General features: G+C 41.3%; 1 protein-coding gene across 1 annotated transcript in view; it reads left to right on the top strand.

The window, feature by feature from the left end:
* Mccc1 (methylcrotonyl-CoA carboxylase subunit 1) overlaps nucleotides 1-18,863 on the top strand; it is a 60,411-nt gene extending 41,548 nt beyond the window's left edge. Inside the window, exons 15-20 of the mRNA XM_042699629.1 lie at nucleotides 5,108-5,157; nucleotides 10,337-10,474; nucleotides 11,670-11,780; nucleotides 16,180-16,251; nucleotides 17,962-18,112; nucleotides 18,589-18,863. Coding sequence (XP_042555563.1) covers nucleotides 5,108-5,157; nucleotides 10,337-10,474; nucleotides 11,670-11,780; nucleotides 16,180-16,251; nucleotides 17,962-18,090 — 500 coding nt within the window. The 3' untranslated portion in view covers nucleotides 18,091-18,112; nucleotides 18,589-18,863. The remainder of the gene's footprint in view (nucleotides 1-5,107; nucleotides 5,158-10,336; nucleotides 10,475-11,669; nucleotides 11,781-16,179; nucleotides 16,252-17,961; nucleotides 18,113-18,588) is intronic.
* Nucleotides 18,864-20,117: the final 1,254 nt, after the last annotated feature.

The raw sequence follows: 20,117 nt of genomic DNA, 5'->3' as shown, positions 1-20,117 counted from the left end.
ACTCTACCACTTGAGCTACAGCGCCACTTCTGGTTTTCTGGTGGTTTATTGGAGATAGGAGTCTCATGGTCTCTCCTGCCCGGGCTGGCTTTGAACTGCGATCCTCAGATCTCAGCCTCCTGAGTAGCTAGGATTACAGGCGTGAGCCACCAGCGCCTGGCTTCAATCCTAAATTTTTGAAGGGAATATATTAAAATTATAATTGATTGGGTGTGGGTGATAGAATTAATTATATGTATTTTTCTTTACACTTTTTCTGTGTTTTATAAACATTCAAAAAATGTACTATACAACATACACAGCAAACAACTGAAAGGAAATAACCAAAGTGTTGGCAAGGGTACCGTAAGTGGTAAGATGAGGGCAGTTTCTTTTTCCCCAATTTTTTGTACTTGTTTTACTTTGCAATTTTTCTGCAGTAAGGATGTCTTGCTTGTGTGTGTGTGTGTGTGTTGTCTTTGCACATGCACATGCGCGCTTGCTCTACTTGGGGCTTAAATTCAGGGCCTCATGCTCTAACTTGGCTTTTTGCTCAAGACTGGTGTTCTACCACACCTCCACTTCCAGCTTTTTTCAGGTTATTGGAAATAAGAGTCTCATGGGCTTTTCTGATGATCCACAGATCTCAGCCTCCTGAGTAGCTGACAAGCATGAGACATGAGTACCTGGCTGAGAATGTATTGATCTTACATAAGAAAAACAACATGTCAAACTATGTCAGGGAGGGTGGATTAGCCATCACTCAAACATTGTTTTAGGTGGAAGTAGGTCACTACAGAGCTATAATTTAGTGTATGTCTTGTCACATGTAAGGTTTTATCACACAATAACTTAATGAGAGGAAATCCTTGTTACACTCACCTATGAGTAATGAAACAAGGCACAGGAGGTGAAGCACTTTACTCAAATGTCTGAAGCTGATAGAACCTTATTGATACCCACTTCTTTTAACACTGACTTTCATGCTATTTCTTCCACTTCTCCTGTGAAACATTTATTTGTTATTGCAAAGTAGTTTGAGTAGGCCCAAAATAGGAACTCCTTTTTATTTTAACTATAGTCAGAAGAACTTGATACCTAAGCCAAAATGCAGTTTATGGTTCGTGGCTGGGACAGTATACTGAAGGGACCAGAATCCTGTGACAGATGATGAGCATGTCCTTTCTGCTGTGGGACGGTTTGCATAGGAAGCCAGCTGGGCAGACTTGAGACTGGATAACTTAACCATGAGGTATCTAGCTTGATCCCTGCTCCCTCTTCTCTGAACACAGCTTCCTTACTTCAGCTCTCTAGATATCTACTCACTTAGAATCAAACTCTTCCTTCACAGAAACTAATTGGAAAAGCTGAGATAGGAAGTAGAGCATCCTGGAATATCTGCACTGAGCCAACCAGACTTGAGACTGTCAGGCCTGAATCAGCATACAGGAAGAGAAGTGGAAAGGGAGAGATACTTAGGACCTGTTCTCAAGAAGCTATTTCGTTATCCAGAGGCCACATGGGCAATACCTTTAGTGCCTTGGGTGTATTTCCAAGCTCTGTGTGTGTGTATGTATGTATCAGGGCTTGAACTCAGGGCCTGGACACTGTCCCTGAGCTTTTTTTACACAAGGCTAAAGCTATAGATACAGCTTCATTTCCAGCTTTTTGCTGGTTATTTGGAGATAAGAATCTCATGGACTTTCTTTCCCTGCCTGGTTATGAACCATGATCCTCAGATCTCAGCCTTCTGAGTAGCCAAGATTACAGGTGTGAGCCACCAGCTCCTAGATCTCTCAAAGAAAGTTTTCTTAAAGAAACTATGTAGATATCCATTATATAGTGGCATTCCACAAGTGGTTAACCTATGCATTTTACACTGAGTTCTTTTCTCATTTCATTCTAAAAACCTACCTCCAAAATGTAGGAACATCTCACTGAAGACAATTATGTGAATGCAGGTAATCAGAAGCAAGAAAGTTGGAGTGGCCTCTTTGTAAGTTAAGGAAAAGAATCGTATATGTGGTTGTTTCAGATGAGCCAATTCTGCTAGTGGCATAGACAGATCTTCAGTAATGAGTGCCTGACTCATGAAATGGTAATCCCTCTGTACAGCACCTTAATAATAACAATAAAATTACTTTAAAAATATTTCAAAAGCAAGTATTATTTAAAAATAAATAGCCAGACACTGGTAGTACACACCTGAGTTTAGAGCCCCAGGACTAGCACAAAAGTAAATAAAATAAATATATGTGTGCGTGTATATTTATATAGCTAGAGAGAGAGAGAGAGAGAGAGAGAATTGAAAAGCCAATGCAGTTGCTGTTCACAGCATTCAGTGACAGTATTCCATAAAATAATCCTGTTCAACTATAGTAGCTTTCAGAAATGCGGCAGTGAGTCTGAAAGATACTAATCAACTGTGTCTGGTTAGATAAGAGTATGCCACACAGGAATCCCAGGGGCACTTATGAGTCTGAAGTAGAACCAGCCTTTCCAGATCTTAATGAGAATAACAGATATTTTAGGTTCTGTATTTAAGACTTGATTTTTTTTTTTACTTTGTTACTATTGGCCTTGTTTCACAAGACCTTGCCTGACTTGCTATAATAAAAATGGCTATGATTTATTGAATATTTTCAGATACTGTGTGAAAACACTTTCCATAGAATATTTCATTTGCATTTTCAGAACAGTCCAGTGAAATCCATTTATTATCCATAAGATAATAAGAATCAGATCCTCAGATCTTATTCTCCTGAGTAGCTAGTATTACAGGCATGCGCCATCGACACTTGGCTCTGTACTTTTAGTTATTTTACAAAACTGATGGAGAGATAACTCACTCTATCTTAATTCTGGATAAGAGGAGAACTGAAATTAATTTTTTATATACAAAAGAATAAATGTCCAGGGCTCGGAACATGACTTAGTGGTAGAGTACGTGCATGAAGCCCTGGGTTGGATTCCTCAGTACCACATACACAGAAAAATCTGGGATAGCGCTGTGGCTCAAGTGGTAGGAGTACTAGCCTTGAGCCAAAGAAGCTCAGGGACAGGCCTCAAGCCCTGAGTTTAAGCCCCAGGTCTGGGGTGGTTGGGGGGGCGGGGGGGTGAGGAGAATAAATGTCCAGAGGAGAGTGAATTCCTAGGCGCATAATTCCCAGAGACAGTAAGCATGGCAGAGAGGAGGTAAGTGGTTTCATTGTAGCTGGTTAGAGCAGTGTAGTGAAGGGGTAGCTATGAGTGTAGAACATATAGAATACTATTAGTTCCCCATTTTTCAGTTTGCTTGGAGCCTAGGGCCATGTGTATAGGAGAAAGATAGGAAATGAAACTGAGAAGTTGGGACCTTCAATACCAATAGGCCAAGGTTTTTTGTTGTTTTATTTTGTTTGTGCTAATATTGGGACTTGAACTCAGGGTCTTGGCACTGTCCCTTAGCTTTTCCTCAAAGCTAGTGCTTTATCATTTTAAGCCACAGCTCCACTTCCACCTTTTTAGTGGTTAATTAGAGACATGAGTCTGGGCTTTCTCCTGACTGAGCTGGTTCCAATCCTAGATCCTCAGCTCTCAGCCTCCTGAGTAGCTAGGATTATAGGCATGAGCCACTGCTGCCTAGCTTCCAAGTGTTTTTGGAAACAAGAAGCAGGAAGAGCTTGAAGGACTTACTCAGAGCCAGCCAGACTGGAGACTTTTGGGCCTTGGGTCAAGGCTAGGCAATGGGAATGGGAAGAAACAATGCAGAGGCCAGTTTCTCCAAGGGAAGAATGTAGCAGCTGTATAGTGACTATTGGATATGAAAAGCAGAGAAGAATGAGGCAGGAATGACAAGTTTTAACCCAGGATTACAAGGAGAACAGCAGTGTCCCTCATGGAGATCCCAGGTCAGGAGTAAGTCACCATCTCCAATAGTGACTTACTTGTCAAATACAGAATGTTTACTTCAAGGTGCAAGTGCAGCATCCAGCTAGGAATGAATATTCAGGGTTCTAGAGAAAGGAAGTTGGGGCTACAAACATTTTTGTTGGCAGCATCAAAATGATTGTTGAAGTATCAGGAGGTGACAAAATGATGAAGTAATGTTGAACAGTATTCTCTGCCACACAACATGTGGTCTGTCTTCCTTCCCTTCTCCCTCCTTCCCTTCTTCTCTCCCTTCCTCCCTGCCTGCCTTGGTCCTTGCCTCCCTCCCTCCCTTCCTTTCTTCTTCCCTTCCCTCCTTTCTCTCCCTTCTTCCCCTCTCTCCTTTCCTTTCCATTCCTCCCACTCTCCCTCCTTCCCATCTTTTTCTTCCATCCTTCTCTTCCTTCCCTCTCTCCCTCCCTCCCTCCCTCCCCCTTCCTTCCTTCCCTCCTTCCTTCCTTCCTTCCTTCCTTCTTTCCTTCCTTCCTTCCTTTCCTTCCTTCCTTCCTTCTTTCCTTCCTTCCTTCGGAAAGAAAGGAACTGAACCTCAGTCTCTGCATATGTATTATCACTGAGCTACACTTTGGTTTTCAACTTATAAAATATTCTTCATCCTATTTGAGTAATTTGAATAATTGCTTTGGTTTGTATGGTCTATTAAAACTTGTAGATGGCTTTAGCATTTATTTGACCATCATTATAGTCTCATACACATTTAATAGCTCAAAAAATAGAGGCTCACAGACATGAAAATATCTAAAAGTCCATTTTTTTTTTTTTTGTCAGTCATGGGGCTTGAACTCTGTCCCTCAGCTCTTCAGCTCAAGGCTAGTGCTCTACCACTTGAGCTACAGCACCACTTCTGGTTTTCTGGTGGTTTATTGGAGATAAGAGTTTCATGGACTTTCCTGCCTGGCCTGGCTTTGAACCACAGTCCTCAGATCTCAGCCTCCTGAGTAGCTAGGATTACAGGCGCGAGCCACCAGCGCCCAGCTAAAAGTCCATTCTTTTAAATAAAGATAGGAAAAACTCAGATTTCATTGAAACCTGCCCGACAGATGTCTTCCTAAGGAAAAATGTGTACCCACATTGAGCTAAAAGATCAATGTTTGTTTGAATAGCTGGTTATCAGATTGATAGTGAGATTTTTGGCAGATCAGTTATGAAATAATTGAATGTCTTCTAATTTTTCTTCAATTTTTCCCCTTCTTCTGTAAAGATGTGACCATAGCTGTAACATATAACCCAGATGGGTCATACAGCATGCAGGTAAGCCTTGCAGCCTTTGTTCTTTAGTTTGGAGCTAAATCTGATCTCTCTTGTACTTTATAGGGTCTTTTTTCACTCTCTAGTTTCTTGTAAGCCTTGGGCTATTGTAACTGTAGTTAGGAGAATGTCATGTGCTTTTACTTAAACCAGTCTATGAAAATTACCCCCATGTAGTTTCTAACCCGTGTTTACTCCCTTTGGATGTGGTTGTGGTTCCCTGTAGAATAAAAACTTGTCAAAGAGTTAATAGCTTTGAATCACATACCTAATAAAGCCGTTGAAGTAGGTTTGTGTATTTACATCAAAAAGCTGTTCTCAAGTATTACATCTTAGAAACCTTGTATGCTCTTAAAAATTATTGAGGAAATTACACCTCGGTCAAAGAGCTTTTATTAATTTCAAGTAAAGTTATTTAGCATTTAGAAAAGTTAACTCAGAAAAATGATTTGTTGTCTTGCCAGTCATGAGGCTTGAACTCAGGGCCTAGGCACTATCCCTTAGATTTTTTTTGCTCAGGGGAAGTGCTGTGCCACTTGAGCCACAGCTCCACTTCCAGCTTTTTGGTGGTTAATAGGAGATAAGACTTTATTGCCTGGCCTGGCTTTAAACTGCAATCTTCAGTTGGCAGATTCCTGAGTATATAGGATTACAGGCATGAGCCATCAGCGCTTTGTTATTTTTTAATTGTGGTAAAATACACATAAAATGAAGCATGCTAATCATTTCTAATCCAGCTCCATGGTATCACATTCGTACTGTTGCATAGTCATCACCACCATATGACTCCAGAGTTTCTTCTATCTTCTAAAACCAAAATGCAGTACTGTTAACTCCAATCTGTTTCTCCTCTGTTCCTGATACCCACAGCCTACTTGCTGTCTTGAATGTGACTACTCTAGGTACCTGACATAACTGAGGTCATTTAATATCTCTCCTTTTGTTCCTGATATATTTCGGTTGGTCCAATGTAGCATGCACCAGAATTTTCTTCCTTTGTTGAGGCATTTTATTACATGTATATGCCACCTTTTCTTTATCTACTCATCTGTCAGTGGCCACAGGTTATTTTCACCTTTGGCTATTGTGAATTAATGTTGCTAGGAAGATGAGAAGACAGGTGGCTCTTTGAAACTGTTTTAAACACTTTTGGGATCCATCAAGAATTGTGAGATCAGGGTATGATTCCATTATTTAGATTTGGAGAAGCCACCATACTATTCTCCACAGCAGTTGCATCGTTTTGCACACTAGGGACCCAGGCTCTCTCTGTCCCACCCACTTCTATATCCTGTTTTGTTATTGCTGCTTTTGTAGTAATAGCCATCCAATGCCTATTATTTCACCAGTGAGTAGAAGTGGTATGACATCATGACTGTGATTTGCAGATGGATAACTTAGGATGTTGAACATGTTTTCAGATAGGTGTTGACCATTTGTATATCTTGGGAGAAATGTCTGTTCAAGTCTTTTGCCTCCCCCCGCCCCCACCCCCACCCCACGCCACAGTCTTGCTATATAGTTGGGACTGGCCTAGAGATCATTGTGTAGCACAGGCTAGCCTCAAACTTATAATCCTCCTACCTTAGCCTCCTGAAGGCTGAGAGTACACTTGTGTACTAACAGTCCCAATATTCTTTTGCCCGTTCTTTTTTCTCATAGGTTCTGCAGCTTGAACTCAGTGCCTCATATTCTCACAGCTGACTCTCTACTACTTGAGCCATGGCTACAGCTTGGCATTTTGTTAATTGGAGATGGAGCTTCACAAACCTTTCTGCTCAGGCTGGCTTCAAACCAAGATCCTTAGATCACAGCATTCTAAGTAGCTAAGATTATAGGCATGAGCCATCAGCACCTGGCTTTCTTTGTCTGTTTATATATACATATACATAGTATGTACATATATACATATATATATACATACATATACATACATATATATACACATACACACACACACACACGGCAACCATGCCCCAAGAGAGCGCACACACACACACACACACACACACACACACACACACACACACACACACACACACACACACACACACACACACACACACACACACACTGGGTCTAGGGCTTGAACTCAGGGCCCAGACTTTTTTTTGCCAAGGCTAGTACCTAATCACTTGAGCAACTTCTGGCTTTTTAGTGGTTGAAGATAATTGAAAATAAGAGTCTCACAGACTTCTTACCTGGGTTGGCTTTGAACCATACACCTGAGATCTCAGCTACCTGAGTAGTTAAAATTACAGGCATGAACCACAAGTGCCTGGATTCTTTGTCTATTTTTTAACCTACTTATTTAGTTATTGTTGAGTTATAGGATAAATGGAAAAATGGAAAATCTAAAATTATACAAGTGCACATTCCACCAGCCATCAGAACGATAACTTTATCACGTGTCCAGTAGCTTCTAGAATATTCCACCAAGTATTCCTAAGAGAATGAGAGTTTAACGGGCAAATAAAATGTTCGTTATTTAATGAAAATAGTTTGACTTCATGGATCCCTAAATGAATCTTAGGAACCCCAATGAATCTGCAGATTATACTTAATAACCTCCAGTGTTAAGTTGATGATAGCCCTCAATTAAAAGATGGCCACTGCATTGGCAAAATGAAACGGTAAAAACGTTTTATTGTTTTTTTGTTTTTGTCGGTCATGGGGCTTGAACTCTGGGCTTGGGCGCTGTCCCTCAGCTCTTCAGCTCAAGACAAGCGCTCTACTGCTTGAGCCACAGCACCACTTCCAGTTTTCATGGTTTATTGGAGATAAGAGTCTCATGGACTTTCCTGCCCCGGCTGGCTTTGAACCACGATCCTCAGATCTTAGCCTCCTGAATAGCTAGGATTACAGACATGAGTCACCAGTGCCCAGCTGTAAAAACGTTTTAAATTGTAGGAATTTTACCAAATTCCTAGAGCAAGGAACAAACACAAGGAATAAAATATATCATTTTTATATGAGCTTAGAGGCTTTAAATCCTATAAAATGGAATTATTGGGGGCTGGGAAGGTGGCTCAGTGGTAGAGTGCTTGCCTTGCATGCATGAGGCCCTGGGTTCGATTCCTCAGCATCACATAAGCAAAAAGAAAAAAACCGGAAGTGGTGCTGTGGCTCAAGTGGTAGAGCTCTAGTCTTGAGCTGAAGAGCTGAGGGACAGCGCCCAGGCCCAGAGTTCAGGCTCCACGACCGGACCCCCCCCAAAAAAGAAAAATGGAATTATTGGTAATAGTAGACTTCAAGACTTTGAGACAGGCTGTTTTCCTTTCTCTGAGATTTGAAGAACCATGGATGTCCACCAGCTTTAGAGTTCATATTGGTGACTTTGGTTCTGGGGCCCTTTCGTGTCCCTGGTAACTACTAAAGTAAGTTACCAGTTCTAATTGGTTCATGGAACTAAATTCACAAATTGAGAATGCTTTTGTGAATCTTTAAACAGAACTATTTCCCATCCAACCCTTATATCCTGACGATTTCACATTCTAATGGCTCTTTTAGTAGGTTAGAAGGCAGAATAAAATATCACATTGAATTTAGGATAGATGAGAACCAAAGTCTAAATATTGCAGTATGACCTATTTTACCTTAGCCTATATAATGTATCGGAAAAGAATAGCCACAGAACTTAGGCACTAATAACAAAAGAATGTAAACGAAAAAGAATATTTAAAATTGATTTTTTTCAGATGAGGGAAATTTTTCTTGAGAGGGTATAGGAGAAAAAACCCTCAAAACACAAAAATTTCATGTGTTTTTATTAGCTTCCTCAAAACACTTAATGGAAGGAAAATCTGCTCTTTGGCATTCAATCTCTCAGAGTAAATACTGTGTTCAGTCTTCAGCTAACTTTTCTTCTTAAATCATAACCTAAACATATGAACTTGATCTATATATTAATGATATAAAAGAATACATATCAGGGCTGGGAATGTGGCCTAGTAGTAGAGTGCTTGCCTAGCAAGAATGAAGGTCTGGTTTCGATTCCTCAGAACCACATAAACAGAAAAAGCCAGAAGTAGTGCTGTGGCTCAAGTGGTAGACTGCTAGCCAGAGAAGGTCAGGGACAGCACCCAGGTGCTGAGTTCAAGCCCCAGGACTGGCAAATAATAATAATATGTACATACACACATACTGCCTAATTATATAATTCTGGTTTTCTTCATTACCAACATTGGCACAGGAAAACTAGGGTTTTTTTTTTTAATTTTTTTAATTTTTTTTTTTTTTTATGGAGGTGCTCAGAAGTGAGAACTAGTAGGTAAGCATTGATAGTATCTGTAATCCTAGCTACCCAGGAAGGTGAGATCTGAAGATGGTGAATCAAAGAGAGCCTAGACATAAAACTTAGTGAGACTCATACCTGCAATTAATCAGCAAAAAAAGCTGGAAGTAGAGCTGTGGGTCAATTGGTACTATACCAGCCTTGCGTAAAAAAGTCCTGGCTTTGAGTTTAAGCCCTAGTACTGGCACAAAAAGAAAAAAAAAGGAAGAAGAAACTAGCTTTAACATATAATATACTCTTAATATGTTTAATGGATTTAATTAATTTGAATATTCTTTATTCTTAATTAATTAACTAGTTTAATGTGATCTTAAAAAATTATTATCTTTAAGTAGTTGTACAAAAAGCTGTCATTTAACAAAGCAGTTGTATTGCTATTTCTGCTCTTTTTTTTTTTGTTTGTTTTGGGGGTTTTTGTCTTGTCGGTCATGGAGCTTGAACTCTGGGCCTGGGTGCTATCCCTTAGCTCTTCAACTCAAGGCTAGTGCTCTATCACTTGAGCCACAGTGCCACTTCCGGTTTTCTGAGTGGTTAATTGGAGATAACAGTCTCCTGGACTTTCCTGCCTGGGCTGGCTTTGAACCGATCCTCAGGTCTCAGCCTCCTCAGTAGCTAGGATTACAGGCATGAGCCACCAAACCCCCTTTAACTATTTCTGTTCTTAAATTTATCTGTAGTATTATCAGGTTATGGACAGATTATATAACTAATTTTTTTCAATCCTATTGCTGTTTCTACCTAAAGTATTTTGATAAGAAATCTTTGAGGGAAGTTCCTACAGGGCTTTTAAAAGTATATTTTATATTTTACCTTTAAAGTGAAGGCTGGTTCTGATTTTATTTATTCTGCAGGATTGTTCTTTTTAAAGCTCTTTTCTGTTTCTTTCAGATTGAAGATAAGACCTTCCAAGTCCTTGGTGATCTTCATAGCGAGGGAGATTGCACTTACCTCAAGTGTTCTATCAATGGAGTGGCCAGTAAAGCTAAGCTGGTTATCCTGGACAACACGATTTACCTATTTTCCATGGTACTGTGTCTTCTTGGGGTTCAGAGGGAAATGCCCACTGTATGCATTTCACTGAAAGAGAGAAGATCCCGCTTCCTTCTGCTACTCTGGTTGCATTTCCCTGCGTTTCCTCTCCACTCCATGTCTCTGCCACACTCCTGCCTTCCCTGGTTCTCCCTTCATCTCTCTTACTCACACAGATTCTCATTGTTAGACACGCAGCTGTTTTCTTCCTTTTTCTGAAATAAGACATTCTGTCCTTGTCAGTCTGGCCTTCGTGGTGATGTTCCCTCAGGTTGTGATGCTTACAACCAGCTACCCTTCTCCTGACATCTGGAATCTGGGGTTTGGGAGGGGACCTCTGGGAGAGGATTCTGTGGACCAGATGTTTCTTGTAGTGAAGTGGACAGCAGAAAGGCGGATGGGTTATAAGCACCTCATGATCAAAGTGTATCATGGCTTTGTTTAGGAGCCTACTGATTGATGAGTCCTTCTGCCCAGGCAGATATGCCCAGGCATATCTGGGCACCATCTTTCAGATCACAGTGCTTTGTGATGAGATGGCTTTAATATCCCATAGTGGAGTCAAAGATGAATCCATGTTACCAAGTGTTCTCTTTCAAAGCCGACTGTGCTGTTACAATATGGTGGGAGACACATATGTGGAGTGGTGAAAAGCTTAAGTTCTGGAATGCAAAGCTGCTTTTGGTTCAGATCCTGACCCTTCCCACCTACTATCTGTATCTTGACCCTCCCTTCCCCACCCCCCATCATTAAACTATTTGGGCTTCAGTTTCCCATCTAGAAATAGGAACAAAAGCAGTATCTACTTCATAGAGTTGTTTTTATGATTGATGATATAATATATAAATATACATAGTGATATAATAAATATAAATGTTAAGTTCCTGGCATAGATTAAGCACTAGCTAGTGGAGATTCTTCTAAAAACCACTTCCAGGCAGTACCTCTGTTACCTAATATACACTTCAACATTTACCCACTATGTATATTACTCCTTTTAATAGGAGACCAAATCTGAGAGCATTTAGTAATTTGTTCGAGACCACAAAGCAAGATCAGAACCCTGGCATCCATGATGATATAGTTAATGGGTAACTTGAGAAGCATCAGTAGCTCAGATGTATTAGAAAAAAAATACAGTGGGGGGGGGGGGGGCTCTTGATCCCATTTTCAGTTTGTTTTCTTTGTATAGGAAGGCAGAACTGAGATTGACATTCCAGTACCCAAATACCTGTCTTCTGTGAGCTCAGAAGGAATCCAAGGAGTAGGTGCCATAGCTCCAATGACTGGAACCATTGAAAAGGTAATCATGTGACATCTGTCTTTGTTGACTTCATATGCATTCCTTCCTTTCTAATCCTGCTCAATAAAAGCATACATTTCAAGAAAGTAAGAGAGCCGGGCGCTGGTAGCTTACACCTGTAATCCTAGCTACTCAGGAGGCTGAGATCTGAGGATCACCATTCAAAGCCAGCCCAGGAAAGTCCGTGAGACTCTTATCTCCAATAAACCACCAGAAAACCGTAAGTGGTGCTGTGGCTCAAGCAGTAGAGTGCTGAAGAGCACAGGGACAGCGCCCAAGCCCAGAGTTCAAGCCCCACGACCAACAAAAAAAAAAAGAAAGAAAGAGGATTGGTTATAGATTTAACTTTAAGTATTTCTATTTTGAGTGAAAATACCTACATAGATAATTTATGAGAAAGAAATTTCTGGGTATATTAGTCACTGTTTTTTTTGGGGGTGTGGTGAGGATTGAACATGCCTTTTGCATGTTTAAGCATTCAGCCCAAGACTGATGATTATTCTTTTTTTTTTTTTTAGTCGACAGTGAGTCTTGAACTTGAGACCTTGGTGTCACCCCCAGAGCTCTTTTGCTCAAAGCTAACATTTTGCCAAGCTTTGAGCCACAGCTCCACTTCTGTTTTTCTGCTGGGTCATTGGAGATAAGAGTCTCACAGACTTTTCCTCCCTGAGCTGGATTTGAACCACAGTCTTCATATCTCAGCCTCCTGAGTAGCTAGGAGTGAGCCACCAGCACCCAAATTTTGTTTTGTTTTTATTCTTTGAAAGGAACTTGTGTTTGTTTATTTGGTTGATTGGTTGGTTGGTTGGTTGGATTTGGAGACAAGCTCTCACTATATAGTTCAGAATGTCCTGAAATTCAATGGATTTCTGACCTAGCCTCAAACTCATGATCTTCCTGCCTCAGCCTCCTGACTATAGATATATGCCACTACATCTGGCTGAGACTGCTATTTTTGAAAGTGAAATTTACAGCGAAGTACACTTGTGTGAGGTGTGGTAGATTGAACATGTGTGGTCTCAGCCGTCTGGAAGGCTGAGGCAGGAGGATCATTTGAACTCAGGACTTGGAAGCCATCCTAGGAAACATAGAAAGACACTCAAAAAGAAAAAAAAAACAACACATATTTATGTGTGTGATTCTGTGTGTCTGAGTGTATAAATAGAACTAATCCTAAACTGGAAGTCTATCTAGTTCAGTGGTAGAGAGCGTGTGTTTACCATGCACAAAGATCTTGGTTCAAACCCCAGCACTGATTAAAAATAATTCAAATTGTCCTTTTTTTTTGAGATGATGTCCTGTTTTCCAGGCTGATCTTGAACTACTAGGCTACAAGAGAATGTCACTGCACGGAGCTAAAATAGTTTTTATGTATTAAAATGGAATATTCCCTAAGCATTATCTAAGACAGGTTTTTGGGTTTTTTTTTTTTTTTGGGGGGGGGGGGTCCGGTCGTGGGCCTGAACTCTGGGCCTAGGCGCTGTCCCTCAGCTCTTCAGCTCAAGGCTAGCGCTCTACCACTTGAGCCACAGCACCACTTCCAGGTTTTTTCTTTTTGCTTATGTGGTGCTGAGGAATCGAACCCAGGGCCTCAGGCATGCAAGGCAAGTGCTCTACCACTGAGCCACCTTCCCAGCCCCCTAAGACAGGTTTTTAATGTTAACAGGAACAATTTTATCCTGAAATAAAAGCATTTGCTCTAATATACACATCTATATCTGTGTTAAAGTAAAAGGTGAAAGGCTGGTATTGGTGAAGAAGACTGTGGTTGGATGGTGAACATAAGATCTATTCAGAATTGATCCAAACTATCTTAGTGCATTTTGACAGCTGTAACAAATTGTAGACAGTGTGTGTCTTATATCTGAGAAATTTACTCTCAAAATTCAGGAAGCTGGAAAATCCTAGATCAAGGTACCAGGCAATCTGGTGTGTGTTTCCTAATTTCATGAAAAGAATGATCTCACTGTCACATAACAGGCTTCTTGGGCCTCTTTTATTTGTTTTTTGTTTTGTTTTTTTTTTGTTTGTTTGTTTTTGGGTCCGGTAGTGGGCCTGAATGCTGTCCCTTAGCTCTTCAGCTCAAGGCTAGTGCTCTACCACCTGAGCCACAGCGCCACTTCCGGCTTTTTTCTTTTTGCTTATGTGGTGCTGGGGAATCGAACCCAGGGCCTCAAGCATGCAAGGCAAGCGCTCTACCACTGAGCCACCTTCCCAGCCCCTTGGGCCTCTTTTATAAGGACTCTGACCCTGTTTATGATTACAGAGCCTCATGAACCTAATGGACTCCCAAGAGCCCCAATTCCAAATACTGTTACATTGTGGGTTAAGATTTCAGTATATGAATTTCTGGGGGCACCACCATTCAGCCCATAACACAGACTGACAAATGGTTATAGATTATCAGTCAATTTTTTTTTTTTGGTTGTGGGGGTGGGGCTTGAACTCTGGGCCTGGGCATTTTCTCTATACTCTTCAGCTCAATGCAAACACTCTACTGTTTGAGCCACAGCACCACTTCCAGTTTTCTAGTGGTTTATTGGAGGTAAGAGTCTCATGGACTTTCCTGCTCAGGCTGGCTTTGAATGGTGATCCTCAGATCTTAGCCTCCTGAGTAGCTAGGATTACAGGTGTAAGCAACTGGGGCCGGGCTCATCAGTCAACTTTTATGCACTTGATTACAGTAGAGCCTTCAGAATACACTTCAGTCATAAAAATTCACCTATGGGTTAGGATCATAGCTCAGTGGGAGAGTGCTTCCCTCATACCATTATGAGGCCCTAGGCTTAATCCCCAGTACAACACATACAAAGAAGCGTGTAGCTATGTGTTCTTAGAACCCACAAAAAATACAGGAGGTTAATTATTGGAATCACCTACTGTACACCTCTGGAAATATTTGCTCCAAGGAAGAGTGAGCTTAAAGACCTGTTTCTACATATGTTTATTTATTTATTTATTTATTTATTTTGTGCTTGTTCTGGAGCTTAAACACAGGCTGGATGCTATGCCTTAGGTTTTTTGCTCCAGGCTGACACTCTACCACTTGAAGAACACCTCCACTTCTGGCTCTTTGCTGATTAATTGGGGATAAGAGTCTCTCAGATTTGTCTGCCCAGGCTGCTTAGAAACATGATTTTCAGATCTCAGCCTCTTGAGTAGTTAGGATTACAGACATGAGCCACCAGCACCCAGCTGTATATAGGTTTACAGAACCTCCAAATTGGGCTTCCTCTAGAGGGCGCTGCTTTGTTATTGTACATGGTCTGTCTCTCTCTCTCTCTCTCTCTCTCTCTCTCTCTCTCTCTCTCTCTCTCTCTCTCTCTCTCTCTCTCTCTCTCGTTTGAACCAAAACCTCTCATTTGCCACACAAGTGCTAAACCACTCCTCTTGCCTTTTTTTTGGTCAGTCACTGGGTTTGAACCCAGGGCGTGGGCACTGTCACTGAGCTCTTCTGCTGAAGGCTGGCACTTTACCACTTTGAGCCATAGCTCCATTTTGGTTTTCTGGTGGTTAATTAGAGGTAAAGAGTCTCTCAGACTTTCCTATCCATGCTGGCTTCAAACCATGATCCTCAAATCTCAGCCTCCTGTGTAGTGGTAAAGTGCTAGCCTTCAGCTACATACAGCTGGTTGCAGGCGTGAGCTACAGGCGCTCAGCTTCCCCTTGCCCTTTATTCCTCACATACTTACTTTACATTTTTGCCCAGGCCCACAGTTCTCATACATAAGCCTTCCCTGGAGCTGAGATTGTATGTGTATGCTACCTCTGCCTGGGTCAGATAGAGATCTCACTAACTTCTTTTGCCCAAGATGTCCTTGAACTATGATTTTTCTGACCTCTACTCCTGATGTAGCTGAGATTATAGATATATGCCACCACATTGGGACCCAAAACTTTTTGGTAACTAGTTAACAAAAACATTTGAAACCCATATGGGAAATATCAGTTTGTTCTTGCATATAAAAAAGAAAGTAGAAACATCTAGGGGGAGGTTCTAATAAATTATTTCTCATATACAAGGATTGCCTACACAATGCAGAGAACTGTTCCGATTTTACCTGTTGCCCTACACAATTCCAATGCTAGAAAATCAGGACATTCACCTCTCCACTCAGCGTGGACACATTTATATACATTTGTCTCTCCCTGTGCGTGGTATATCTTATTTTATCATGAAAAGAATGCAAAATTTTATAGAGAATAGTCATCTGATTCAAGAAAACTAAGTGGTTTGGGAAAGGGGAAGGCTCTGGGCAGTGCTGCTGTCTGCCACTGGTGCCAGCATGCCGGAGTGGCTAGAGAGCTCTAGTTTGCACCAGCATATTTATCTGGCAGACAACCTAGCCAGAAGGATCTCTGTGTTTTAAAATATTAACCCATCACTCTGAATCTCTAGGTGTTTGTGAAAGTTGGAGACAGAGTAAAAGCTGGGGATTCTCTTATGGTTATGATCGCCATGAAGATGGAGGTACGTGAGACCACAAGTTCACTGGCCAAGTAAACCTTGTGAATGGTCAGACCCGGCTGTTCTTTTGCCTTATTTAATAAGTTAATACTCTGTGTGTGTGTGTGTGTGTGTGTGTGTGTGTGTGTGTGTGTGTGTGTGTGATGGTACTGGGGCTTGAACTAAAGACTTGGTCACTGTCCATGAGCTTTTTCCCTCAAAGGTGGTACTCTACCACTTGAACCGCAGCTCCACTTCCAGATCTTTGGTGATTAATTGAAGATACGAGTCTCATGGATGTCCCTGCTTGGCTGTCTTCAAACTGAGACCCTTATATCTCAGCCTTCTGAGTAGCTAGGATTATAGGCATGAGCCATTTGAGCTTGTTGTTAAAATCATTTTAAATACTACCACTCAAAGATTGGCTCAGAATTGATTGCATGAAACAAAACAAAACAATCATTCTCCTAAACATATGTTTATTATTATTTCATGAAATTGCACCTGTCATTTTTTTTTTGTCAGTCGTGGGGCTTGGACTGTGGGCTTTGGTGCTGTCCTTCAGCTCTTCAGCTCAAGGCTAGCACTCTACCGCTTGAGCCACAGCTCCACTTCCGGTTTTCTGGTGGTTAATTGGAGATAAAGAGTCTCATGGACTTTCTTGCCTGGGCTGGCTTTGAACCACCATCATCAGATCTCAGCCTCCAGAGTAGCTAGGATTATAGGCGTGAGCCACCGGTACCCAACTGCCCCTGTCATTTCTAGATTCTGAGATGAATAAATTTGTCATTAATCTGATGTCAGGTCGTAACCCAACTGAATGTAAACTATATTAGTATTTTATAAGGCTGAGCCTTGAGTGCCAAGCCTTAGGTTAGTATCAGAGTGAAAACCTCAATCAGATCAAATTGGCTTTTTAGGTTTTTGGATGGTTACAAACTATAGGTGATTGGTTCTCAGATTACATTCACCTAGGGAGCTTTTCAAAGTTATTTCCCCAAATGAGTTGGGATCTCCAGGAGTGGGGTCCATAGTTACTTTATATGGGCTGGGATTGAACCTCATGCCTGCTACACAGGGTCTCACAGGCCCCTAGCTTAGTACATACATTTTTCAAAGCTTCCTGGCTAAGAATCTAATGTGAAGCCAGAGTTGTTGACTGCTGGTTATACCACAGCTTCCTAGTCATGTATGTGAATGGGTTTCTGCTGTGTCCAAGCATTGATCCCTTACAACCAAAAAAAAAAAAAAATGATACAATTATCTGTGTACTAAGATTTGGAGGGAGGTGCGGAAGGAAGGTCTGGAGGGAGGGAGGGAGGGAGGGAGGGAGGGTAATAAATCAAGCAAGCAGGCAAGCAAGCAAAGCTAAGCACCAATGGCTCATGCCTATAATCCTAGCTACTCAGACTATAATCATAACCACTCAGGAGGCTGAGATCTGAAATTGTGATCTGAAGCCAGCCAGCCAGTAAAGCCTGTGAAAACCATCTCCAATTAAAAAAGCCACAGGTAGAGCTGTGGCTGAAGTGGTAGAACACTAGCCTTGAACAAAATAGCTCAGGGAAATGCCCAGGCCTTGAGTTCAAGCCCCCCAGGACCATCACAGAGAGGGGGGGAGGGAAGGTAGAACATCAAAACCATGGATCCATTGTTTGTCTGGTTTTCCTGATGGTATATATCCAGCCCTCATTAATAGGGCCACCATTGTTTTTGGGTCTTGTGTCTCTGCAGCATACCATAAAGGCTCCAAAGAATGGCACAATAAAGAAGGTATTCTACAGAGAAGGTTCTCAGGCCAACAGACACACTCCTTTAGTGGAGTTTGAGGAGGAAGAAGCTGACAAAGAGAAATCACAGTAAACAACACCAAAGAAGGAGTGAAGTGAGCAGTATCTTCTTACCTGTGGGGTAAAAACAAAGCCCCTCCCACTGGTCCCAGGTCTCATAAAGAACATATGTACTAGCTACCCAGGAGGCTGATATCTGAGGATTAGGGTTCAGTTCAAAGCCAACCTGGGCAGGGAAGTCCTTAAGACTCTTTATCACCAATTAACTACCCAAAAGCCAGAAGTGGAGCTGTGGCTAAAGGGTAGAGCCCTACCCTTAAGCAAAAAGAAAAGAAAAGAAAAAGTCAGGGACAGTGCTAGGCACAGAGTTCAAGCCCCAGGACTGGCACATACACACACAGAAAAAATCTTTCATATTTGGGAATCGTACTTGGGTCACAAATACAATAAATTATCTTAAAAGATTTTCATATTAATAAATTTAACTCTACTTTTGTATTTGAAGCCAATGTTATTTGTATATGCCTCACCATTTTATACGTTGTAACAAATATACATCCTTTTCAAACAGGGGCCCAGCAACAACTTGCTCAAAGGAATTGTTGAAGGAGAAGGGATCAGTAATTCCAGGAATTACTTCCCAGTTACAATCATGATGAAAACACAGGGTAATGTGTTTCAGAGACATAAAGCCAGGATGTTATTTTACTTCTAATCTTTGTGATTGGTTTCTCTCTAGACACCTCTACCTTTATTCTACTATGCTTTCTAAGCTTGTAAGAATGTGTACTATACTAGAATGTGTCCATTAATATTTAACTTGAATAAATTTGATTTCTACACAGGGTGTAAAAGGCTCTCCTTCTACATTTGTGGGGGTTTTGTTGTTTTTGGTGCCATCTCACATCTCAGCCTCCTGAGTAGTGAGGATTACAGACATGAGCCACCAGCACAAAACTACTTCTATATACTTAAATCTGGAAAGCCTTTTTCTTATTACAAAGGAAAAACTTTTTTTCAATTTTATTTTCTTCTTTTTGTCAAGGTTTTTATGTTACTATTACTAGCAAGTATTCAGTCCTCTGCATTTTCATAAATTATTGAAATATTAAACTGGTGAATTGTGGTTTTTTTTCCCCAAGTACATAAAACTACGTTAAGTGCTGTGGAAAATACAAAGGAATATACAATAGTCTCTATTTTACTATGCCTATGATTTAATTAGGAAAATAAAACATAATCGTGTCAAAGGTGAGATTATGTGGGACAATATCAAATCCCAAGTAGATGAATTCTCTGTCTGCTAAGGGCTATTCCACCAACAAGAAAACAAGTGAAAAAGGTACCAGAAGCTAAAATTGGAAATGGTGAGTCCTCAAATCAATCTGGCTGTGCTCCTTCATTAGAATGGCCATGTCTCCAACCTGAGAAGGCAACCTGGAACTCGTATCTCCAACTTGTAGTGGAGGTGAAGGCTGCTGCCATGACTGATACACAGTAGGTTTCGCAGCCAGGGTGAATGAGAGTTCTGAGGTGGAAAGTGATCAAGTAGGGCTCATGATGGAGGTCCCAGGGCAGGAGGGGGCCATGGAAGTTGTAGCCTAGAAAAGAAGGGGCAGGCAGGGCTTTGCTGTTGAAAGGAGTTGTGCTCTTAGCCAGAGAGCCAGTAGGTCCCACCAATGAGTGGAGGAGCTCCTGGGGAGTGGCGCTATAAGAAAGAAGGTGTGGAATTTAGCTTGGGGTCAGATTGTGCTGTTGAGTTTGGGCTTGGGGGGGAGTGGTGATAGTTTAAAAAAAAAAATTAGCCAGGAAAGCAGTAGTATTTAGAGGTTGACAGCTGTGCATCACCACTCCATCCATTGGTTGAGATGGAGTCTCATGAACTTTTTTATGCTCAAGCTGGCCTCGAACCTCAATCCCCCAGTCTCCCGTGAAGCTAGGTTGCAGGCTTGAGCCATCTACAGCTTTAAAGTACATTTTGAACAACACTTTTTAGCTTTCCAACAGCTTTCACATTTATTTCTTTTTGGTGCTGAAGATTAAACCCAGTTTTTTTCTCACATGCAAAGCAGTTACTCTACCATTGAAATGTCCTACCAG

Source organism: Dipodomys spectabilis, unplaced genomic scaffold, assembly GCF_019054845.1.
Source record: "Dipodomys spectabilis isolate Male_0828 unplaced genomic scaffold, ASM1905484v1 ptg000260l, whole genome shotgun sequence".
In the NCBI taxonomy this organism is placed as follows: Eukaryota; Metazoa; Chordata; class Mammalia; order Rodentia; family Heteromyidae; genus Dipodomys; species Dipodomys spectabilis.
The sequence above is the reverse complement of the archived record's forward strand: the minus strand, read 5'-3'. Positions and strand labels throughout refer to the sequence as shown.